Raw genomic sequence first — 23,845 nt, forward strand, 5'->3', positions numbered from 1 at the left:
GAGCCCAGGCCAGCTCCCCCCCCCGGAGGGCCCTGCTACTTCTATTTCCTAAATCAATCTTGTTTCTCCTCCCTTCCTTCGTTCAATTAGCCGCTTCCTCGCCTGCGAGGCTCGTCGGCCAAGACTTGAAGGGAACTTAACAGTGAGGGGAGGCGGGCTTCTATTTCCAGAAACTAAATTGGACTTTGCTCACTGGCATCTGCAGCCACAGTCTGAGTGACAGCAAATTGAGTCTGGACACAGAGTGGCTTCTTGGGGGTGACTGCCGCCAGAGCCACTGCTGCAGGTGGTTGCCACTATGGGCTGCCACCAAGCGTACGTGGACAAGGGCTGCTTGCACACACGCCCTCTCCAGCCCTGGCCCGTCATGCTGTCGCTCCCGTCCCCACCGCGTTCCCTCTCCCAAGAGCTGCGGCTCCACTCCCTCCCCACCCCTCATCCTCAAGGAGAGACCCCGAAACAAGCCCCTCAGCCACTACTACCACTGTCCCCCAGAAACAATGTGGGAGAGAGGCAGGAGGACCCCCTTGAGCCCCTGCCCCAACCGCTCCCCGGGCCAGCCCCTGAGTCCCGGCCACTCACTCATTCTTGACGAAGGCGTATTTGTTGATGGTTTCAATGACGTCTTTGAAGAGGATCTTGGAGGTCAGAGTGTAGCCGTGGTGCACAATGGGCTCCCCGTCGGGCCCGTCCCAGCAGTCCACTGTGGAAAGGCTGGCCCCGGTCAGTTCCGAGGGCTTGGCCACCAAAGCCCAGAGACCTGCAGCCCAGAGACTCCACCCGAAGGAGGACGTCCTGCTCAGTGATTAACACCAGGAGAGCCCTTCTCCAGCCCCGGCCTGGGCAGAGGGCAGAGACCGCACAGGGCTCCTCAAGGCCGCCCCCCATGGGCTGAGGGGGCGCAGGGTCCCGGAGCCCCCACCGCTCACCCTCCACGCAGCGGCAGCCGGCCTGCAGGACCCAGGCGTACATGTCCACTCGCGACTGGGACATGAGCTGGTCGCCCACGAGGTAGGTGTTGTGGGACGAGGTGATGAAATAGTGGCTGAGCGGCCGCGTCATGTCCTGGTGCACGCCGTGGTGCTCCGGGTTGAAGATGTCACCAGCCGGGCTCCGCGTGTAGTTGGTGAAGCCTGCAGGGGGAGCATGGGGTGGGGACTCAGCCCCCGAGTGCTGGCCCCACCACTGAGCTCCTCTCAGGACCACCCGCCCCGCACACCATGCGGAATGTGGAGCAACCTGCTCAGGACACCCATCCAGGTTCACAGGCTGCCCATCAGCATCCCCTCGGCCTCCCAGGACAGCCGGACCAAGGGGTGCCCACTCACCGTCAATGCCCAGCACGCCTTTTCGCTTGTTTTCTGGGCAGGGCTCAAACTGCTCGATGATGTCCTGGCAGCTCTCGAGTGTCACACCCGTCATCTAGGCCAGAGCAGGGGCATAAGCCTAGGCTAGCCCATTGCTGGCCTGAGCTAGCCTTGGCAGCCGCCCGTCCTCCACCCCCAGTGCCACCACCTCCCAGCCCATCTCCAGTTGCCGTGTGGGGCTGACCACAGCAGGGGTGAGGCCCTGGCCCCTGCAGTGTGCTTTTCCCGCTGAGGAGCTCACTGGCCACCCTCCATGTCATGTGACTTGGGACACTCAGTGGCCAGTGGACCACAGGGTGGTCACATGGCTTTGGAAGAGCTGGCTCTGATTGAGCATCCTGGAAGCAGGGGAGGGGCCTTTGGTCTCATTAGCTGGGCCACCCCCTCTGCCATGTTAGGGGTCCCCAGAGCTGTGGACCAGGACAGGCTGGCAGGGAGCGAGGGCCACATGTGAGAAGGCACAGGCCCCACGTCCCACCTTGGAGGAGCCCGGGTCACGGGAGCCTCCTCTTCACCTGCTTCCTGCTCTGTCTACCCAAGTCCCTCGCAGGAAAGCTGTGTCCCACAGCCGAGCCCAAGGCGGCCCCACGGGGTGGAGGCTGAGTGACCTCCCAGGGCCCTCCAGTGCAGCCCAGGCCAGGAGCCCCCGGTGGCAGGCCTGCCAGTGGGTCTTCCAGGAACCAGTGGGAGGTGGGCATAGGGGGGAGGGGAAAGGGGGCAAACGAGGTCACTGACCAGAGCCGCTATGAATCTTGGGAGGCCCAGAGTCCAAGGGCCAGGCTAGGGCTCAAGTTGCCTGCCTGGTGGACGGCTTTGGCCCCAGACTATAGGGAGAGTTCTCAAGAACTTGCTTGGGGCAAAGGTCAGGGAGTACCGGGTCAGTTCTTCCCATCCCAAGCCAGGCCACATTCCTGCCCTCTGTCCCCACGCATTCCAGCAGCGAGGACAGAGGGCCCACAGCCTCATTCCAATCCTGCCCACAGTGGCTGACTGAGAGTGAGTCTTCCAGAGCAGTGGGATCCAGCCATACTCGTTCTAGCCACTCTGGCCTGAGCAAGACCCCAGAATTGGAGAGGAGGTAGATGGGCTGTCACAAGGACAGAGTCTTGGCAGACTGTGTGACAGCATTGGGGAGCGATCCCAGGAGCACAGCCCAGGGGCAGGCCCCTAAGTTACACCCTGGGTTTGGGGCAGCCTTGTGGGACAGAGCGCAGGTGGGACCCAGGACTGCAGAGGTGGGAGATCCTGGGCAAAGACCCCATAGACCCAGCCTGGGTCCTGCAGTCACCACCCAGCCTGCAGCCCTGCTCAGGGGAGGCTGCCTGTGGCCCATCACTGTGAAGCTAACTGCACACAATGCAGGGTGGAACAGAGGGCCCTGAGCTGTCCCCAGGCCAGGGGGTCTGGCCCCAGAAGGGCAAGGATGCTGGAGCCCGGAGGCTGCCCCTCTCCACTCTCTGCCCAAAAGCATATCCACAAGGGTCCCAGGATGGTACAGGCCTGGGAACTGGTCCTCATGGCTGCCTCCCGCCAACCCTGAGGGTGGGGCCACATGCTGTCTAAGCCCCCCATGGAGGCACTCTCTCCTTGGGAGATGCTGGCCTTCCCCTCTCCTACCATGGACTTCCCAGCCTCCTGCCCACCAGAGCAGGCAGCGCCCAGCCCCTGTCTGGGCTGGACACCAGGGGTCCAGACCCCTGAGCCTCTGGACGCTGGGGCCCCCAGTCAGCAAGACCATGCCCAGGGAACACTCAGCCTCTTGGGATGAATAGGACTGCCCGTGGTGGAGAGAAGTAGGCAGGCGTACCCCACTGGCACCCAGAGGGATCTGGGCATCTGCTGACATATGGGTGAATGGAAGTGGCAATGGGCCCAGAGCTCTGGGGGCACGAGCCAGCCAGATTCACATGGCTGGGACAGGTGGGAGGGGCGCACCATGGAACCCTAGACCCAGGAGACACCCCATGATGCAGTTGGTGCCATGGTCAAGGGCGAGCTCCCCTCTGGAAGCTCTGGGTGTCTGCAGTCAGGGCTGAGCTGCTCCAAGGCCCATAGAGGAGAAAGCGCAAACCCTCTTCACCCACTATGCGGCCCTCACGGGACACACCCTGGAATATACTGGCATGGCCCGTGACGGGAACCGAAGCCGGTCCACTAAGTGGAGGCAGGTATGGGGACCTCAAATGCAAGCCATGGCCCATCCTTCTCCAAGCTCTCAGCCATACTGGGAACAGGCTAAAATGCCCTGGGAAGCTGAAGTAAGGCCACATCGGCCAGGACCGACACTCCTGCCAGGTTGCCCTCACCTTCTGCTCCACCTCCAAGAAGCGCTGGAGGTCAGCAACATCCAGATGGTCCTTGTGGTTGCTGTAGGTCAGCATGAGCAGGTAGAGGTCCCGGCGGGTGGACATCATCTTATAGAAGGCACAGAACTCCTCAAAGCCCAGTGTCCCCTGCTGGTCATCCGTGTCCGCTTCCTGTAACACAGGCCTCTGGGTCCCCCCACATCCTACCCTGAGCCACATCCATGAGGGGTCCTCCAGGCCCACCCCCATGCCTCAGTCAACCATGAATCACAAATCCATACTCCTCCTTCCAATGCCACTACCCATGTCATGGTCCATGATTGCTCCCCAGGACCCTCGGGCAGCATCTTCACTGGGCTCCCCCTCTGACTCTCCCACCAAGAAGCCACTGAGTGACTATTTACCACAGATCTAATCCAACCTTCCCCTAGTCCAAGCCTTTCAAGGTCATCCTACAGCTGAACCTGGCATAGTCACCCCACACTGAGAGTCAACACCCTACACTGGAGCCAACACCCTGAACTAGGATCCAACACCCCACTCTGAAGCCAACATTCTACACTGGAGTCAACACCCCACCCTGGAGTCAACACCCCACATTGGAGCCAACACCCTATACTGGGAGTCAACACCCCTCCCTGGGAGTCAATATCCCACCCTGGGAGTCAATACTCCACCCTGGGAGCCAACACCCTACTTTGGACCCAACACCTCACCCTGGAGTCAACGCCCAACCTAGGATTCAACACCCCACATTGGAGCCAACACCTCACCCTAGAGTCAACGCCCAACCTAGGATTCAACATCCCTCTCTGGGAGTCAACACCCCAGCCTGGGAGTCAACACCCCACCATGGGAGTCAACGCCCCTCCCTGGGAGTCAACACTCCACCATGGGAGTCAATACCCCTCCCTGGGAGTCAACACCTCTCTCTGGGAGTCAACACCCCACCCTGGTAGCCAACACCCCATCCTGGAGGCAACACTCCACCCTGGGAGTCAACACCCCTCCTTGGGAGTCAACACCCCACCATGGGAGTCCATACCACTCTCTGGGAGTCAATACCCCACCCTGGGAGCCAACACCCCACCCTGGAGTCAACACCCCACTCTGGGAGTCAACACCCCTCCCTGGGAGTCAAGACCCCACCACGGGAGCCAACACCCCACCCTTGAAGTCAACACCCCTTCTTGGGAGTCAACACCCTACCCTGGGAGCCAACACCTCACCCTGGATTCAACATCCTTCCCTGGGAGTCAACACCCCACCCTGTGAGCTAACACCCCACACCAGGAGTCAACACCCCTCCCTGGGAGACAACACCCCACCCTGGGAGCCAACATCCCACACCGTGAGTCAACACTCCAAACTGGGAGCCAATATCCCACACTGGGAGGCAACACCTGACTCGGGTAGCCGATACCTCACCCTGGAGTCAACACTCCACCCTGGGAGCTGATACCCCACACATGGAGTCAAGCATACCCCACACTGCAGTCGATAGCCCCCTCTGGAGTTAATGCCCACCCCGAGCTATGAGCCTGTAATTACAGTCGCTGCCCATTTCTCAGAAGAGCCTCGGGAGGTACAGCAGCATCCTGGCTCCCACTCCACAGCAGAGACGAGAGGACCTTGGTCTTGGCCACTGTCCTTCTTTGCAGACAGAGCAGTTCACATAACACTCTCAGGAACCCTCAGGGGCAAAGCCACTATGACCCCAATGAGCCCATGAAATCCTTCATGAGTCCACTGGCTCAGGGAGCATCTCCTGAGGTGTCAGACCCTGGGGATGCTGAGGGCCAACGCCGGGGACAGACCTAGAGGACAAGGGTACCCAGTGACTGGAGGCCAGGCTGCCTAGAGGAAGTCTGAGGTGCTACAAGGCCGTGGGGTCCCTGGGGTTGGGCAAGAAAGGATCTGTGGGAGGTGATGCTCAAGATTCTGAGTACTCAAGACAGGTTTTTAGTCCAGTGGGGTGGGAGTGTGACGTGAGCACAACCTGCTTGGAGGTGACGGGCTGACAGGGACAGACACCAGGTCAGCACCATGGATAGCACCGCTAGCCAGACCTACCAGCCACCTGGATAGTGTTTCTCACATGGCCACACAATCTGGGGTGGCTAGAGGTGGGTGCCAGGTCCCTAAGGCCCCCTCTGAACCAGAAGCATCACCAGTGAGCCAGGGGGCCACAGCCTCTCCTACATCCCCATCCCCAGGGAGAGTAGGGCTCCCAGGAAGGCCGGGCCCTGACAGTACTCCTGGCTGCTGCCTTCCCTGGGCACTGTGGTTTGGCATTGAGATGGGCACCCAGCAGGGCCCCAGCATCTCCCTCCAGGACCCGAGCACCCATGCCAAGGCTGGGAGGGGACTAGCTTGGCATGCAGGCCCAGCAGGTGCCAGATGAAGTGACCCTGGTGTGTCTGGTGCTGTCTCAGAGGGTAGCCCTGCTTCTGAGAGCTGGCTGGACAGACCGAGCCAGGGCATGTGTTGCAGGTCAAAAGGTCCTCGGGACCAAGCCTGGCTGGTAGCCCTCCCAGGGGGTGTGGCTGGAGCTGGGCAGAGATGCCCAATCTGTCAAGTGTCCAGCCCACAGGGTGATCTGGCCTCCACCAGGCTCTGTGCTGGGTGCCATAACCAGGAGTCCAGGGCCAGGTAGCTGCCTGCTCACCACCCGAATGCAACACTTTATGATGACGGGGCTCTCAGGAGACCCAAAGGATGGATCTGACCCCCAGCCCCAGCCCCAGCGCCGCCTCCCAAGGCAGTCGAGCGCCTGCTTTTCCTTCCACAAATGGAAACAGCTGCCGCTGAACACACGCCCGCTGGACCCCTCTGCTGAGCCAGGCCTCTGCATTGGCCCAGGGTGCTTATTAGGCGATGAGGCCCAAGGGCCACGCTGGGACTGGCCTACATTCCACTGTCATCTTAGACTTAATGAAATTATGTTCAAACCACTCTTTACCCACTACACATATCTCTCTCTTGATTAGACAATTCCAGGTGGTGGAAATAATATTGAGATTTCTCCACAACCAAATTGATGCTAATTATCAGGGCTCCTCTGCCTGGTTGGAGGTCGGCCCTCCCCTGGGCAGCTGTGCAGGGCAGGGAGGCCCAGGAGCTCAAGGCCCAGAGCCGTCTCTGCTGGCCCAAACACCGTGGACAGTGGCTGCTTGGGTCTGAGCTCCCCAGGGTCTGGGGTCCACAGCTCCAGGCCAACAGCCCCCTGCTCACTTCTCTCCAGAGCCAGCCTGGAGCCTGCCCCACCTTGGCCTCAGGCTGCAGGGTCTCTCCCCACTGCCCAAGGCTTCCTTGAGGTAATCTGGGACTGGTCACAGGGCTCGTCAGGGGGCCCCTTGTGGGAGAGGCCCATCATCCTTACAGGAGGGGCAGGTGGGCATGGACTTCCCCCAAGGTCCTGGCAAGAAGCCTGTTCAAGCAGGAGTTGGGACCTTCTGCCCCAGGAGCCTGCGGGCACTCCCACCCCATTCTATGAGGGGCGCTCATCTCTCCTCCTGCCTCGGAGACCAATCTGGACCCCATGCCCTAAACCAGACTATTGCCTGGCCCCTGGCACAGGCTCACCATTCCAGAAGGGCCAGATGACCCCAGAGCTGCCCCTGGAGGCGGGCAGGCAGGGAGCAGGTTGGGGGCTGATCCGCAGGCCTGAGCTGTCTGCCAGCTCCTCGCTGCCCAGGCAGGCCCTGCCCCGCCGGGGCCTGCAGGAGGGGCCCTGTGAGGCCCCCAGTCCTCAGCCAGCAGTCTGGGAGCATCCTGCTGGCCCCCTCATTCACACACAGACCCAAGCACTCTGAGCCAGCTGGTTCCACTCGCTCCAGCCGAGCACGACCACCCGTCTATCATGAAACACAGGCGGGAGCCGCCCGGGGCCATGTCTGGTGGAGCGGTCACCTGTGTGTGTGTGTGTGTGTGCATGTGTGTGTTGGGGTGTGGAGCCTGGTTCAAGCTCACAGAACCCTCTTTGCATGCTGCAGCAAGACCATGAGGCCCAAGGGCCAGGTTTGCCTGCTCACCCCTCCCCGCCCCAAATCAGGACCTGCTGACACCATGTTCCTCTCCCCTGCCCAGCAGGGGTTCTGGAAAGAGAAAAACTAATTACAGACAATAAAGGCCACCACTCAGCTGAAGGATGCATTTTCATAAATTGTAACACCAGGGTGGCTGGTCGCCCGGAGGCCGCACAGGGTAGGTAATCAGAGATGCTGCCCAAAAGACGGGTATGCCGGTGCCTGGGACCTTACCAGGGACCCCACCAGGGCCAGATGGCCCCATTAAGGCTGGGGAGTCATGGGGAAGAGTGGGAAAGGGGGAAGCCCCCTTTGGGTGGTGCCCTCTCTCACCTGGCACCCACCTCAAATGCCCAGTCCACCTGCCTGGAGAGGCCCCGGGAGCTACTGCAGTGATATCGGCACAGCTGCAAAGAGGCAGCACCTGGAGGCATCTGGCAGACCCCGTGCACAGGCCCAGGGGTGCCGTCCCTGCCGGCTCGTGCCCCGGCCCTCACCTTGAACATCTGCTTCACCCTGTGCCGAGGCAGGCTCACGTTCAGCTTGTGCAGCAGCTGCAGGACCTCGCCCAGGCTCAGACTGCCGTCGCCGTTCTTGTCCGCCTCGGCGAAAGTCTGCTTCAGCCACTTTGGGGTCGAGTTAGGGGCCAACGTGGGTCCAGCAGAGCCACCCAGGCCTGTCCCTCACCCAGGGCAGGAAGGAGTCGGGGGACCCCAGCCTGAGTGCCCCGGCCGTCCTCTCCTTACCCAAACACCCAGCCAGGGGCAGGGGAGCTCCACCCAGGGTGGACAGTGGAAGGACCCACCCCTGGGGTCTGCCCCCCGAGCCCAAGGATATTGGTCCCTAGTGCGCTGGCGGCGGGCCAGGCTGTCCTCATCACTGATGCCAGCCATGAGGTAGCGCAGGCCAGTGACCCAGATGCGCGCCTCGTCACTGCTGGGGGAGACCAGGTCCAGCGACTCTCGGTGGCTGCCGTGGTAGATGCTGAAGCAGCAGTTGGGGTCGAAGCTGCCATCAGGGTATCGCTGGAAGATCTCTGACTGCCGGCCCTCGCTCACCTCCTGGATGGAGTCGATGGAGACTGCGGGCAGGGGCAGGGTAGGGGGTGTACCAGTCACAGTCCCCCCAGGGCCAGGTGTCCCCCTCCACAGCCTGGAGGGGCTCACAGCAACGGCTCCACCCTGGTGGACGCTGCCCCACTCAGCCCCAAGCAGCAAGGCCGGTGCCCTTTCGGGGTTCCCTTCCCATCTGAGGCGGGGGTGGGGGTGCGTTTCAAGGGACTCTCAGGGTGGAAGAAGGAAAATCCAAGTGTGCTCGGGAGGGGAGCCCACCCCTCCACGCTCTGCTCTGACCCTGACCCTGCCGCCCCCTTCATCTGGGTGTAAGAAAGGCACACTCCCACCAAGAGGGAGAGGGCCACCTCCCCCAGTTAGCAGCCCTGGGCTCTGGCCTCTGCATCTGGCCAAGGCTGCAGAGTGAGGCAGCCTGGACAAGCCAATTCCACCTGTCAGGCTCCGGCCAGCACATCTCCCCATTCTGAGAAGGTAATTGCCGTCTCCGTAATAAGCCCTGGCACCAGCAGGTCGGGGACCAGGGTGCAGTGGGGTCTGCCTAGCAAGCGCTGGCTCAGGCTCCATCAAGGATTTCATTACTGACCGCGGCACCCAGGGCTCCGGGGAGCCTCCGTGCAAAAGCTGAATTACCACGCGTCAGTGAGCTCCGAGGGCATCTTCAGGGTCTGTTCTCATGCACATGGCACGGCCCCCTCGCAGACATTCAGGGCACAGGTGGCCAGCATCCCTCCGAGAGCCAGGTACCCTCGGCTCGGCACAGCCGGGGCCCGCCACCCGCACTCACACCAGTCCTCACTGCCTCCCAATGCCACCGGCACTGCCTTGGGCTGCTCAACGTGCCAGGCTCTGCACCCTTCTGGGAGGCCTCACGTCCAGTGCAGTAACAGTGGGACTTCTCCATCCTCTGCAGTGAGGGATGGCCTTGCTCCTCTACCCTCTGCCCCCCACCTCCCCCAGGCATGCAGAGCCCACCCACCTAGGGGCCTATCCCACCTGCCTTCTCCAGCTCCCTGCGAGAATGCAGGTGTGTCCCTCCCTCCTGGGGACCCCTCCAGGGCCACAGTCAGCTCTAAACACCCAACTGGGTCTCCCCGAGTCCTAGCCTGCAGGTTTCTGCCCAATCACCCCTTCTCCAGAGAGGCCTTTGTGATCCCCTTCCGCCCACTCTCCTCTATCACCAGCTTCTGTATTTTTCTTGTCACTCAGCACGTGGTTGCCCTATCATAAGGTGACGTTGCCCACCTCACACTCGAAGGCCAGCTTCTAGTCAGCCAAGTTCCCACAGGATGCCCAGCATGGGGAACAGTGCCTGGCACAGAGCAGGAACTCCTGACAGCACAGGGGCTCCACTCCCCCTCCTCCAGGAGGCCCTCCCAGGGAGCTCTGCAGCGTGGCTCTCTCCTGGGCCCCGTGGCAGTGGCAGTGCCCTTGGCAACCACAGGGCTGAGGCAACCTGCTCTGGTACACCTGGGTCTCTCCCGCGGGCAAACCAGAGGAGGGGTAGTAGCACCCCTCTCCCTGCCCATGAGGACTCTGTGTCCCTTCTTGACCCCCAGGACCCCTAGTCCAGTCCCTGCAGTGCCCCACTCAGAGATCGATCCCATCCCATGTGTCCCCTGCACAATGCTTCCAGCTCAGGACCCTCCTCACTCCAGGCAGCCCTGTAGCCTTCACATCCCCACGTCAGCCGCTCACGCCCCAGGCAGCCTGGGCCAACCCTTGGCATAAAAGCCCTACCCACAGCATGGCCCGCGTGCTCTCTCTCTGCAGCAGGTCTTATCTCCCCAGCGGGACTGAAGGTCCTTTGCCTCTCAGCCCATCCCAGCATCAAGCACAGGGCCGGGCCCTGGGGCCACTCAGTCTCCACTCAGTCCCAGAGGGCTCTGCCAGGCCGTGGTAGAGTCTGGGCCCTGAAGGGCATGGGGCCCTGCCCCCACCCCACCCTGCACCCACAGGTTACCGCAGAACCCCACGGCCGACTGCGCCCATGCGGCACGCCTGGAGCCACCTGGAGACTTGCCGGTCTCAGGGTCTGGCAGCTCACACGCTGTCCAGCGGCTGCTCTGGGAGGGGTCCCTGCACCCCGAGTGCTGGTCTGGGGCCCTGGCCCCTCCCCCAGGCTGCCCCACTCACTCTTGGCCTTCTCGTTCTTGCGCGAGGGCCGCCAGCGGATGCAGGAGCGGTGCTCGTCCAGGAAGTAGAAGCGGACCAGACCCTTGGAGCTGCCACGGAGCTTCACCATCTGCGTCCCTGCCTGCATGGCACTCATACATCGCTCCACTGGACATCCACAGACCCCGTCACACAGATGGATGACCAACACAGAGACAGACAGACAGGGCGCCGGTGAGCGCTGCGGCAGCCCCACCGCTCACCGAAGCCCAGCCCCACACCCCCCTCCACGTGATCAAGGGGGTGCAGAGACCACCCATCCACCATCTGCTTACCCACCAGGGGGCTGAACTCAGACCCCCAGGGCTGCCTGCAACCCCTAGGTGCCGGCCCGGATCACACATTCAATCTGGGACCCTGCTCAAGGGCCAGAGTTCACGCAGAGAAACAAACCGATTCTGCCCAGCCACCCTCCTTGTGGTCCTGGAGCCTGAGGCCCAGGCAAGGTCCCAGACCGAACCCTGTTCCTCCCTAACTCTGCTCCCATCTGGCTGCCTGCCCATCCCAGCCTCCACCACCTGGACCAGACCCAGCGGCCACCATGACCTGCCCCAAGGGCTATGACACAGGAGAAGACACAGGTGCGTGGTGGCTGAGCTGCTGTGCAGCAAGCCTCTGTGCCAGGCATGGGGTGGGCCCCGGTGGGCAGCAGGCAGGCGGCAGCCCCGACGACATCTGGCTTGGCTGCTGGCCCAGCCATAGGCAACTCCTGAGAGCAGACGGTCTTGCTCCGGAGCACCTGCACCCCCTTTCTGTGGCATCTTCAGGAAAGTAGCCCTCCTACAAGCAATAAGGATGGCACCACGCACATCTGCCCCTGGAGACCACGGAGGGAGACTCTGCGAGTACTAGGGTGCAGACCTGGGATGGTGCAGGGCCAGATTTGAGCTCCAGAACCCAAACTCTTCCCTCCACGGGGTCCACCTGCCTCTTCCCACCCCCTCTGTCCTCCCCTCCCCTCCTTTGTCCACCTGGCCACCTGTCTCCAGCTTTTACATGTCTTCCAGGTCCCAGGGGAGGGGGGTGCCGGCCAGGACAGCAGCTCCCTGGGTTGGGGAGGCTGCAGGCTCCAGAGGTCCAGGCTAGCGTAGTCCTGGCCCCTCTTGGGCCCCTCACACCTGCTTACAAAAAGCCCAGGACCCAAAAGGGCCATCCACTGAAGTGCCAAGTCATTAAACCCCACGCGGTCCAGACAGTGAGGGACCCTCAGGTGGTTTGCGGAGGCCCATGGGCAGTGCCAGCCCAAGGGGACCAGCCAGTGAGGACTTCTTGGAGGAAGCCATTCTCTGACCCTGAGCGCATGTGCCGGGGGAGGGCACACGGGGAGGCTGGGCTCCACAGGGGACAGGGGAGGTGAGGGCACAGGTGGGGCTGCTGGGATGCAGGTAACAGGTGGGAGGGGTGAGGCAGGAGATGGTGACAGGGCCAGGCCCCAGAGGCCTAGAACAGGATTCCTGGACCAGGCCCCGTCTGGCAGCTGAACCAGAGACCGGGTTGGGTAGACAGCCCTGAATGGGGCCTCCTGTGGGCTGGCCCCCCAAAGACAGACACTCCACATTCCCATCCCCACCCGGCAGGCTTCGTCCTCCCCATGCCCACGTCTCTCAGCAGAGAGGTGCACCCCGCCTGCATCCAAGGGCCGTTGTGTTGGCCCCACATGCCGGCCCCACCGCCCTGGGCTGAAGGTGCTGCCACCCCTCAAAGTGCCAGGACCCCTTGGTGAAAGCTTCGGAACTGTCTGAGTGCCCAGCAAGGACATGCACCAGGGCCCCAGCCCCTCCCTGCCCCTGACTCACGCACCCTCACCTTCCCTGCTGCCCGTCTGAGGTTCAGCCTCCAGGCCCCGAGGCGGTGTTCAGAGAGGCAGGCAGACCAGAAGATGCTGCTGGAGCACCACGACCCCCAGAGGGAGACCCAAGGGTGTGGGAGGTTACAGGGTTGCACAGGGGTAGGGTGGGAGCCCCCAGGCTGTTCACATCCCCAGGAGCACCCCCACCCCATTCCGGCCCCCATGGCTGGGCGGGGCTCTGGCCACGGAGGCCCCTGATGGCCAGGCAGGCCTGCCCCCTTACCTAGTGAGCCAAGCTGCCACCTCGGGGATGCGGCCACACTCCCTCCGACCCAGAGGAGGGCTTCCAACAGGCAGGCTACCGTTCCCTTCGTCCGGCTGGGGGTAGATGGCCAGGGAATGGACATGCCCAGATCCGACGGCCAGGTGTGGGCTCACAGAGCCCAGAGAAGGCGGGTGCCCCCGCTCTGCCTCAGCAGCAGGTCAGGCAGTACAGGCAGCACAGGGCTCCAACGGGCCCCTTTCTCTTCTCTGCGTCTTCCTCCCCCTCAGAGACCCCTGAGGCCCCTGCAGGGCTGCTCCCAGACACCTCTGGCATTGGCCCAACGATCACCTGCTGTCCCAGATGGCCCCCAGGCCAACCCACCCACCCGCCAGGCCACGGAGGGGTCCCCGAAGAAGCAGCGTCGCAGGGTCTGGGGGTGGGGGAGCCGCAGCGCCTCTGCCCGCACTGCCCATCGCCTGCGCAATCCCCTGCCCTAATCCCAGCCTGCATCCCGCCCAGCTGGCCAGAGGATTTAGGCCAAGGAAACTCCCAGCTGGGGCCCAGGAGGGGACTGGCCAGGCCACCAGCCCCCAGGACAGACGAGTGGTCCCCCATGAGACCACCCCCAGGGTGCACCCTCAGGCCCTGCAGGAAGCGGTCTCCCCACCATCCTCCCCGTGCTGGACGTCCAAGGCTGCTGCCCATTCTCCACCCCAGCCTGAGCCCCAGGACAAGCCCACACCTCTCGTACTCACGGGGAGGTCTGAGTAGATTCCTACCGTCCTGGGGAGCCTGGAAGTGGGACAGAAGCCGCAGCCTCTTGCCCCCTAGTGCCTAGCCCTCTGTGGGCTGGAGACCATGAGCCAAGCTGGAGCAAGGCTGCCTGCCAGGTCTGGCTCAGGAAGGACTGGGGCACATGGGGCCCCCTTCTGCTGTGACTCCCAGCACCGGCTGGAGGGTGCAGGTCCCCCGAGCCTGGGCCTAGCATTCCCTGTCTCCCTCATCCAGTTCCAGGCCCCTGGCTGTGCAACTGCAGTCCCCAGGCACCAGCCCCCAGCCTGACCTTTCCGGGTGGAGGCGGCCCATTGCCTGGGTGCATTCATTGCTGCTTTCTGTCCCCGGACACTGGGCTGGCCTGGGCCACTGCCCTCCTCATGATGGACCTGGCCTGGGGGAGGAGGCCCAGGCCCAGGAAGGACCTGCCTGCCTGCTGACCGGACACAAGGCCCAGTCAAGGCCATACCAGCTATGGCCTGGACAAGGGCAGCCAAGCCCAGAGGAGCTGAGTGCACTGTGAGCAGGAGCAGGTAAGCAGGAGAGACAGGGAAGATGGCACGGCCGCCTCTCGCAGTCCAGGGGCCACTGGGCCAGGGCAGGTCAGCCTCGCCAAGGGGTGGCCCGAGGCCAAGGGGCAGAATCCCACCCCAGAGTCACAGCTGCGGTGAGGACTGGGGTCTGGTCCTGAGGACCCCAGAGTGCTCCTGCCACTGGACCCAGGAGCCCCTAGCCCACCTGTGTCCCCTGCCCAGGCACGGCAGGGACAGCATAGGTCCCTGTGTTAGGGGCAGCCTGTGGCAGGGCTGGGCTGCCCACAAAAGCCCCCTGTCCTCATCGCCATAAATCCCACCACTCCTGGGCTGTGCTGAGACAGGGGCAGCCACCCTTCCCTCCTGGGCACAGAGGGGAGGAGCCGGGCCCGGGCCACAGAGCCAAGGACAGGAGAGCCAGAGGCTGGGCAGGCTGGAACAGCTGCTGTGTCTAAGGTTGGCAAGGGTGGGAGGTGACAGGCCCCGAGGAGATAGCGACGCACATCCTGGTCCTGGGCTGACCACAGAGAACCAGGGAACACCCGGCCGGATCCAAAGTAATCGACTCAAAGCCAAATGCCAGAGCCGTTTGCCAAAGAGGAACTGACTCATCCCTTGCTGGAGGCAGTTCTGCGTGGAATCGGACCAGGGAGCCCTCAGCCTCTGGAGTGGGAAAGGGGACGAGTCCCAGGCATCCCCAGGAAGACAGGGCTGCTGGAGCCCTGACAGCATCGCCATCTGCTGTCTGCACCGGGGGTCCGAGAGGAGGGGAACCAGAAAGCCGGGGAGCATCTGGACCAGAGGGCAGGCCCAAGGGATCAGCCTGGACGAGGCCCAGTGGTCCACACCTGGTGTCCTGGGCCCGGTGACGCTCCCCACCACCTCGCCTGCTGTGGTCACTGCCCCCCATTCCATCAGTCGTCCCTCCACAACACTGGGCCATTCCCTGCTGCCCAAAGCCCGCAGCTCCTCGAACCCAGGTTACACCTGGTCACACCTGCTCTTTTCTCTCCCTCACCTGGCCTCAGTCTGGGCGGTGGTGCTCTCACCTCCTGCCCACCCCCGCCAAGGCCCCCGAGCGGGCCTGCCCCTGCCATCCTTGGGTCGTGCCCTTGGGCTCTCAGCCACCAGCTGATCAGCCAGGGAGTGTGGAGGCTCCATCTGCCTGGGCAGGACTCCTGGGAGGGACACAGACTGTGTGGGCCCGGCCCCTGCACCCGGACTCTGAGTCCTCCTCCACTACCCGGGCTATAATCCTCCCCTGGCCAGGCAGACGAAGGTCTGGCTAATCTGGCCTGATGCAGGGCTCTGCCGGCGAGACCCCTCTACTGCCCAGAGGACCTGGGTGACCTCTTCCCCGCCTCCGACACTGCGTGACACAGGTGGCTGCAGAACTGCAGCCGCCACGCAAAGCCAGGGCACCCCAGGGCCACAGGACACTGTGGAGGAGTGTCCAGCTCTGGGGGTGGCCATGTCACCCCCACAGTGCAGCTGAGCATTCTGGATGCATGCAAGGGCCCCAGGTGACTGCCAAGCTGGGTTTGAACACATGACAGGCCCCAAACCCAGACGGCTCAGCCTCCTAAACCAGGACGCAAGGGGCCCCTCCCTTCCCACCGTCCCCCAGCTCGCACCCCTACTTCTGGTGCAGCTGTGGACAGCCCTGGGCCTCGGCAAAGGGGAAGGTCAGCAGACCAGCACAGAGTGGGTGGCACCCTGCCTGCCACCCCCTATTAGCTCCCCAAAGGTGCCAGGTAGGCAATGCCAGCCAGAACCCCTTGTCCACATGTGGTCACCCGAACCGGCCCCACCCTCCACTCCCTCAGAGTCACACTTGGGCCTAGGTTCTGGGACCTGAGAACCCCCCCAGGTGCTGCCTGAGAGCAGAACTGGCCAACACCTGGCCAGAGAAGGGCCCGGCCCCTCCCCAGTTCCTTAGTGGGGTCACAAATGGGCCCCTGGGGCACCTTTCACACCTGGGCCGGGTTCACCCACCCCCACAGGTAGACCAGCCTACCCCCACCCGGTACACTTCTCTCACTGCCCAGGCCCCACTCTCACCCTGCCTGCCCCTGGTCAGGCACCAGCAGTCCTGAGTCCCCAGGGAAGGCTGACGAACAAGGCCCCAGGCCCCAACCCTGGTCCATACCTCGGTCAGGTGGCCACCCTGCTCCCTGCTCCTCCCCCACCTTGAGTCCGAACACCTGATGCAGCTGCTGAGCCAGCTGCAGCCACCAGCTCTGCAGGGGCTCAGGTGGGAGGGAGCAGCCACCCCTGGCCTCCGGGCCCTCACAAGTCCCACACCTGACCGACAGGCTATGCAGAAGGCTACCCTTACAGAGCCCACCCCACGCCCCCAGGCCAGAACAGCTGGGGGCCTGAGGCCCTGGTCTGGAAGGGGCAGGAGGGCTCTCCGGGAGAGGGGTGCCTGGCCCCCAAACGCTGCTCCCAACCCCTCCTCCTTGCACGCACCCACACACCCTGGGGGCCCCCTCCAAGCCCTCAGGCACCCTCATTTCCCTGATCCTTGTGACCCAGTTATTCCTTCAAGGCTCCTTGTGGCAGCCTCGAGGCTGCCTGGCAGGTCCACTCGCATTCACCTGCACACCATGTGAGCCAGGGTGCTCCAGGGCAGCAACCTCCGCAGTCCGGTCCTGTTCTGTCCCTCACTGGCCAGGACTGGCCTACAGCAGGCACTCTGGTGTTAGTGAGCACAGGCTGGACCCCCAGTGCCAAGGCCACCAAGCCAGCTCTGGGAGGTGGCATGAAGCCAATGCCTGGCACGGCTATCACCAGCTTTGCTGTTGCTGCCCAGCTGTCCAGGGCTCAGCCACCTCCAGCCAGTGCTAACACCTCTAGCTGAGGTCCTAGAGGAGCCGGGCACACCGACGTGCCCAGCACAGACGCAGCGAGCAGGGCCACCTCCTGAGGTGGGGAGAGGGCACAGGGAGAGCTCTGTGGGCTGCAGGGCCTGCAGTGCCCTCGACCCCAGATGGACACCCCAGAGGGGATATGCCTATGACCCTGCTCGGCTCGGCCCCTGCACAGTGTCTGAACTGCTGACCCAGATGGCCCGGCCTGGCAGGTGCCAGGAAGCAGAGTCCTCAGGCAGCTTTCACCCATCTCCGCACCTCAGTACCCCTATCTGTCAGAAGGCGCCCCCAGCCCCTCGATCCTCATTCCCCACGCCCCGTAGAGGACAGTGGTGGCCACAGGACTCAGGCAGCAGCTTCTCCAAAGAGGAAGCGCGCTGGCTGTCGGAAGCCGGGAAACGTTGGTTTAATTTTGTTTCTGCGGCGGAGATCGATCTTGTCCTAACACGGCAACAAGAGGCCAGCGGCAGTCAGCATCTCCACCTCTCCCCGGGGGGAGCTGGAAAATCAATTTAACCCTCCAACAAAACCCACAAGTTACACCCACAGGCTTCCCGCGCACACACACAGGCAGACCCTGGAGATGCCGCCGGGCCCCCTCCCCAAAGTGAGGTTCGCACATGCCCTATTCACCAGTGCCCCTTCATGAGCAGACAGGTGCGGGCCGGGCTTAGGCGCACATCCCCCGCCTGTCTGCGGGCTGCTGGCCCCGGACTCCCTGCAGCCTGACCCTTCTTGTCTGCCTCCAGCCTCCTCCTCTTCCAACACGTCTTTGCCTTTTTGGGGGAACTTCAAGGGGGCCCTTCCCGTGTCCACTTTACTTAGAACAGTCAGCAGCAGTGGGACAGGGCGTCCCGAGGCTCCTCTGGTCCTGGCCCTGCCACAGCCCCCTATATCCTCTACCTCCTCAGCCCCTGCCTGCCTCCCCAGCAGCCCCGGGGTCCCTCCTCTCCACGCTGCATCTCAGCTCTGCTGCGGCGAGCCCAGCGTAGGGTAGGTGCTCAGACAGTGCTTGGGCAGAGAAGAGGAAGGAGGTAGAGGCTGCCCTACCTCAGCCACCGCGCCGGGCTCGGCGCAACCACGGGGGACCAGCCCGGCCCCTGGCCAGCGCCCCAGAGGAGGGAGGGACAGGCCCACACACATATGGCGGAGATTATTTCAACGTCTGAGAAGCAGCTCGTCCCCACGTCTGGGCGTCTTCTAACTATTTTTATGTTATCAGGGAGTGTGAGTCGGCTTCCTCAGGCCCCCCCCCGAGCCAGGGTCCCGGAGTTGCTGTGCCCGGTGCCCGGGGGTCATGGGAGCCAGGGCTGGCTGGAGGATCACGCAAGGGCAGTGGAGCCTGGGGGTCATTTGGCCAGGTCAGCAAGACCTGGGGCTGCCCTCAGACAGGCCTGGAGGAGGGCGGGGGACCAGGCAGGGGAGAAAGGTCCACACCAGAGGCTCCACCCACCAGGATGTGCTCTTCCCTTCCTGCGGCCCTCTCCACCGGGCAGCCAGCTCTGGCTTCCAGCAGGAGCAATGAGAGCTTCGTGGGTGGGGACCTGGCCTCACAACATCGCCCAGCATCACCCAGCTTGGCAGCAAGGAGGGCCAGAGGAGCCTGGGGGGCGGGCCGGCCAGACTTTGCTCTCCCTCTTGGCTGCTTCTGGCCACCCTGCCCTTTCCTGGCCTGTGCACTCAGACCCCAGGGAACCAGGGATGGTTAGTATCCTAGAGGGTGGCAACAGTCTCTGGTGGCCAGCCATGCCTGTCCACCACACCAACTGACCAGCCCTGAGCCTGCACCTCCCACCTACGCACAGAGGCCCCTGAGCACTTGGGCTCTGGGCAAGGACGGCTGCAGCCTGGCCCATCCCCAACTCATGGCCTAAGCTCCTGCAGGATTGGCCCAAGGGAGGCCCAGCAAGACCTTTCTGGAAGTCACCCAACAGGCAGTGATGGGTCAGAAGCCTTTGTGACGGTCACAGCCATCCACAGCTGTCCCAGCCCCTGTGGCAGTGGGCATGAGTGGATGGAACGTTCTTTGAGGCTGGGGGTGTCCAGCACCTAGAATCCTCCCCCTGGAGAAGCCCCTTCCCGTGCAGTGGGCCCCCACGCTGTCACGCAACCTGCCGAGTGCCACTGGGGCCTGGGGCCTTCAGCAAGGCAGGATCCGGACATCTGGCCCTCCTCTGCCTGCTCAGCAGAGCCCAGGGCTCCTCGAACCCGGGCAGGGCCAGTCCCAGCCTCAGCCAGGGTCCCTCCCAGCCCCCAGCCACTCCCGCGGTCCCAGTCCCAGCACAGCCAAGGTGGTGTATTAATCACTTTCAACAGTCCTGTGGGAAAGGCCGCTATTAATAGCGTCCGAGGCCTCCTGCTCCTGCAAGTGCTCCCAGGTCACATGCCGGGACTCCCATCGGGCTCCAGCACTCACTTCCCGCGCACTCACTGAGCAGAGGCTGGGAGAGCCAAGCTTCCTGGAGGCAGGGACTCGGCTACATCGGGGACAGGGACAGAGCCCTGGGGAGTGCCCAGGGAGTAGCTAGAGAGGAAGAGAGAGGCTCACAGTGCTGGCGCAGGGGGTGGGGGCACTTTCCTGAAAAGTCACCAGATGGAGCCCAGCCTGCCTGCGGGGAAGAGAGGAAACTCCTGCAGTGAGAGAAAGGGGCAGCAGCGCCGAGGGAGGGGTCCTTGAGGCATTGGCAGAGCCGGCCCTGCCCCCACCCCCCACCCACCCGGGCCGCGGGGGAGGCCGAGCAGCAGCTGGCAGGGCTGGACGGCCGCCGGGCAGAGTGGGCACAGAGCCATGGAGGAGACAGGAAACAGAAGAAGGCTGAGCCTGTGCATCCATCCTGGGCCCGGTGCCCCTCCCTGCCAGGGCCACCTCAGAGGCAGGAGGCAGCTTCCTCGAGAGCCCTGGGGCCACAGCATGGAGAGGATGTTCTCGAACCGGGCCAGGCCCTCTAGGATTGACATCCTAAGTTTTCCCACATCTCACGCATGACCCCCACCTTACTCCTGCCTGGAGACTGGGCTGGCTGCCTGTCCCTGCCTCCTGCCCTGTGGGGCCAGGTAGGCCCTCTCTGGGTCTCACCCTGGCTCCCCTCCATGCCATCCCACACTCACTGCCGCTGACCTGGGAGGGAGCTCAGGAGGAGCCACCCGAACCCCAGCCTGTGGTCGACTACAGAGGCCTGAACCCCAGGGAGTTTTTAAAGGGAGCAACAGCTCAGCTGACGTGAGGCCAAGCCGGCTCTCAATCAATGTGAAATCGAGCCCCCCCCGAGCCACCTGGCAGCATGTTTGTGGACCCTGGATCTGAGCAGGCTGAGGGGACCCCAGGGCAGTGTGGCCACTGTTTCCAAGTCAGGGGCTCCATCGTGGCTCCTAAGGACCTGCCTGCTGATGGAGCCGCCCTCAGGCACCCCACCTGGGTCCCCCGCCCTGGGGACACAGAGCCTGACGGGGTCCATGGGCCCCCAGTGCTGCTTCAGCAGGTGGACTCTCAGAGCAGCTTCCCCCCCACTTTGGCTGACCGTCCAGCACACGAGGCTCCGCCCTGGGTCTTCCAGAGCACACTGCCCCTGGCTGGTGGGGGGCTGCCCAGGCGGGAGACTTCCTCTCCCCACGGCTTCCCAGGAGCCAGAGAAAACCCCCCCATCCTGGGAGGGCATCCATCCCCTTACCCGGGAGGCCCACGCCCACCGGCCTTTCCCACATAGGAAGTCTGTCCAGCCGGCAGAGCCCACGTACACCGAGCTGGAAGCAAAGTCCCAGGAAGAAACCAGCACTTTCGATTACTCATCCCCCTCCTCGATGCCCCCACCCCGTGGGGCCCCAGCCTCAGCACCAGAGAAGGTCCCCTGCACCCCCCGCACACACACCCTGCCCCAGGAGAGGGGCCCTTCCCAACACAGCCCGTCCACTGGCTTTCCAGGAGAAAGGTGCCAAGAGCAGCAAGACCGTCATCATCAGCCCATTAGCTGTGCAGATGGAGGGCCGGACCCAAGACTCCAGCCCATCTGCTCCGTCCTCAGCTGCACATTTGAGACCGTTCTCCCCGGGAGGGGCAACAGGCAGGAGCGTCCCAGCAGGTAGGGCCGTGCCACATCTCCTCCCTCAAGACTGGCTGAGCCCTCGGCCCAGAGCACAGGGCACAGACAGTGAGCTTGCAGCTACTCTGCTCCTGCCACCCTCCCCTCCAAGAACAGAGCTCTTCCCTCGCTGGCTGCAGACCCTGGGTGTGTCACGTCTCCCTGGACCTGCGGCTTTGGGGCCACATGGCAGCAGCCAGCCCCTGTGCGGTCAGCAGGCAGAGGTCCTGCACTCAGGGGCTCTGACTGAGGCTGGGCCGGTCCAGGGCTATTGATTCCATGGAGGTCTCTGCAGGCCAGACAGGCAGGAACGTCCTGGGCCAGGCCCTCCCCAGGGACCACCCCCCACATGGGAGCCCTGCTCCGCACTGGGGTGGGGGCTGTGGTCAGGGAGTGAGTATACCTGGGGGTGGCCCGAGCACACAGCCACGCCAGGAGTGTCTGCACCACCAGCCCATCTACACCTGCCACACTGTCCTCCATTCATAAAGGGCATCTCAGCTGGGGAGGGGAGGGCGGGAGCAAACAGGCGTTCCCGGAGCAGCCACACAGGCCAGGCACACTCTGCTCACCGCCACCCTATGAAGGTGACCCCAGGCTGCCCAGCTCTTCCACGAGAGGCTCAGATAGGGTGGGTGGTGACACAGCTCATCAGACGCGTCACCAGGGACCCGTCCTCAGTCCACCCAGCAGTGACGCCCCTGCTCCCTATGCATGCTCTCCCAGGCTCCCCAGCCCCTCCCCTGCGTCCACGCCAATCAGAGGGCAGAATAAACTGGGTCCAGAACAGCCAGGATCCAGACAAGTCACCAGAAGGCAAGTTCCTACTCTCTTTGGGATCCCAGCCCTTGCTCAGGAAGTTCTTCTGGTGTCTGGCCCAAGTCACTCCTGCTGCAGCCACGATGCTGGCTTCCTTCCCCCTCTGACTCTTCCCAGCCCTGGCCCGGAGCAAGTGTTGCGTTGGGAGCAGACAGAGACTCTGCCTGGGAGAAGCTCTGCCCCATCAGGTCCCTGCAGGATGGGCCCAGACACCAGGCACCCAGCCCCTTCTAGCGCCCAAACTCCTTGGTACCAGGGAGACCTGGGCAGCCTCGGAGGGCTCCTGCCACCCCTGCTGATCGGTACTGTCTGCCCAGGGCAGTGCCCGGGCCCCCATGTCAGGACAGCATGGCATTCTGAGCAAGAAATCTGCCACCCTGGGTGGCAGGGCTGGAAGCTCCAGGGCTCAGCTATGACTGCTGGCCCCTCAGGGAAAGGCGGCCGCTGCCCTGTCCATGGTGCTGAGCGACACTCAGGACCGCTCGACAGCCCTAGATGAGAGGGGCAGGTGGGGTTGGACCAGGTGAGCCCCCAGAGTCCCACAGGCCAGGACACCCCTAATCTAAGCCCCCCACACTGAGGTTGGTGTTGCTGGGGGCAGGGTGGAGTTCAGGGGACTGTGTCGGCTGGGGGAGAGGGGTACCTCCTCTCACGGTCCTTCGGGAAGTCTCCACCCCTCGCAGGGAGATGCCGGGGAGGATGGTGCGGGGTATGGGGGAATGCGTGGGTATTGGGGGGAATGGGGTGGACCAAGAGACCCCTTGGGGAGGGGGTCAAGCACTGCCTGTGTAGGGTCAGTGGGTCACCAATGGCAGCTCAGCACCCGCCCTGGGCTCCCTGCAGGGACAGTCACAGCCTTCCTCCTCCAGCTTCTTGTGCCCCCCTTACCTTGGTCCCGGCTGAGCCCGCTGGGGCCCCCGGGCTCTTCCATGGCCCTCAGGCGCCACCTCCACTGCTACCAGCGTGGTCCAAGGGGGGCCGGGCAGTGCGCTGGCCCCAAGTGTGCCCGTGCCCACCCGAGCAGAGCCAGGGTACCTCCCGCGCTGCGCCCATGCCCTACCGACGGACGATCAACGCTACCCGCGCCGCCGCCAGGACCGCCCCTCCCGCGGGAGCCCCGCCTGCCTTAACCCATCGCAGCCCGCAGTGCACGGGGTGGGGGTCGAAAGCAGCTGCTGAGAAGCTGGAAGCAGGGGCAGGGGGCGGGTGATGCTGTGCCCACTCCGCCAGCAGGGTCTCCCGGGACCACCCTCCAGCCATCCCTGACCTCCTGCCCTCCAGGCCAGCCCTCCTACCAGAGGAGGTAGTTGCACATCCCCGCCTCAGGAGTCCAGTGTCCTCCATGGGCTGGCAGCCCCCCACAACCACAGGGTCCTTCTGATCATTACACACAGCCTCCCTCCAGATCCTGTGGGCTGGGTCTAGGACAAGCCACCCCACCCCAGTAGGGTCTCCCGAGAAGGCTGGGTGCTTTAGGGGTGGCGAGGGTGACATTGCACTGGCTGCCCTTGTGCTTTAGGGTGTGTGTGCAGGATGATGACAACAGGGATCCAGGAGCCCCTGATGACAGACCCAGACCCATCTCTCCTATGCCCCCTCCCTGCTTCCCCCTACGTGTCCCTCGATGACGGTCCTGCAGAAGCCCCTTGGGTCTGGGGGACGGTGGGGTCTGCTGGGGCTATGGGAGAACAGCACCTCCCCCCAGGGCATGCTGCCTAAGGGCAGGGTCCTGCTGGGGCCAAGCAGGGAGCAGAGTCTGCTGCAGCGAGC

At 63.7% G+C, this 23,845-nt stretch overlaps 1 protein-coding gene across 6 annotated transcripts in view; it reads right to left on the reverse strand.

The window, feature by feature from the left end:
• Positions 1-23,845, reverse strand: part of PLCH2 (phospholipase C eta 2) — an 82,757-nt gene that overhangs the window by 16,736 nt on the left and 42,176 nt on the right. For 3 of the 6 annotated variants that reach the window (XM_046661182.1, XM_046661183.1, XM_046661181.1), the window contains exons 3-9: positions 10,908-11,054; positions 8,539-8,782; positions 8,199-8,328; positions 3,674-3,859; positions 1,329-1,422; positions 930-1,133; positions 583-703 (exon numbers count right to left, since the gene is read on the reverse strand). In XM_046661182.1, the coding sequence (XP_046517138.1) occupies positions 583-703; positions 930-1,133; positions 1,329-1,422; positions 3,674-3,859; positions 8,199-8,328; positions 8,539-8,782; positions 10,908-11,054 (1,126 nt within the window). Of the gene's footprint in view, positions 1-582; positions 704-929; positions 1,134-1,328; positions 1,423-3,673; positions 3,860-8,198; positions 8,329-8,538; positions 8,783-10,907; positions 11,055-12,752; positions 13,280-23,845 lie in introns of those variants that run through there. The other 3 variants (XM_046661185.1, XM_046661184.1, XM_046661186.1) reach the window with 3 other exon arrangements.

This window comes from Equus quagga, chromosome 5, assembly GCF_021613505.1.
Source record: "Equus quagga isolate Etosha38 chromosome 5, UCLA_HA_Equagga_1.0, whole genome shotgun sequence".
Taxonomy (NCBI): Eukaryota; Metazoa; Chordata; class Mammalia; order Perissodactyla; family Equidae; genus Equus; species Equus quagga.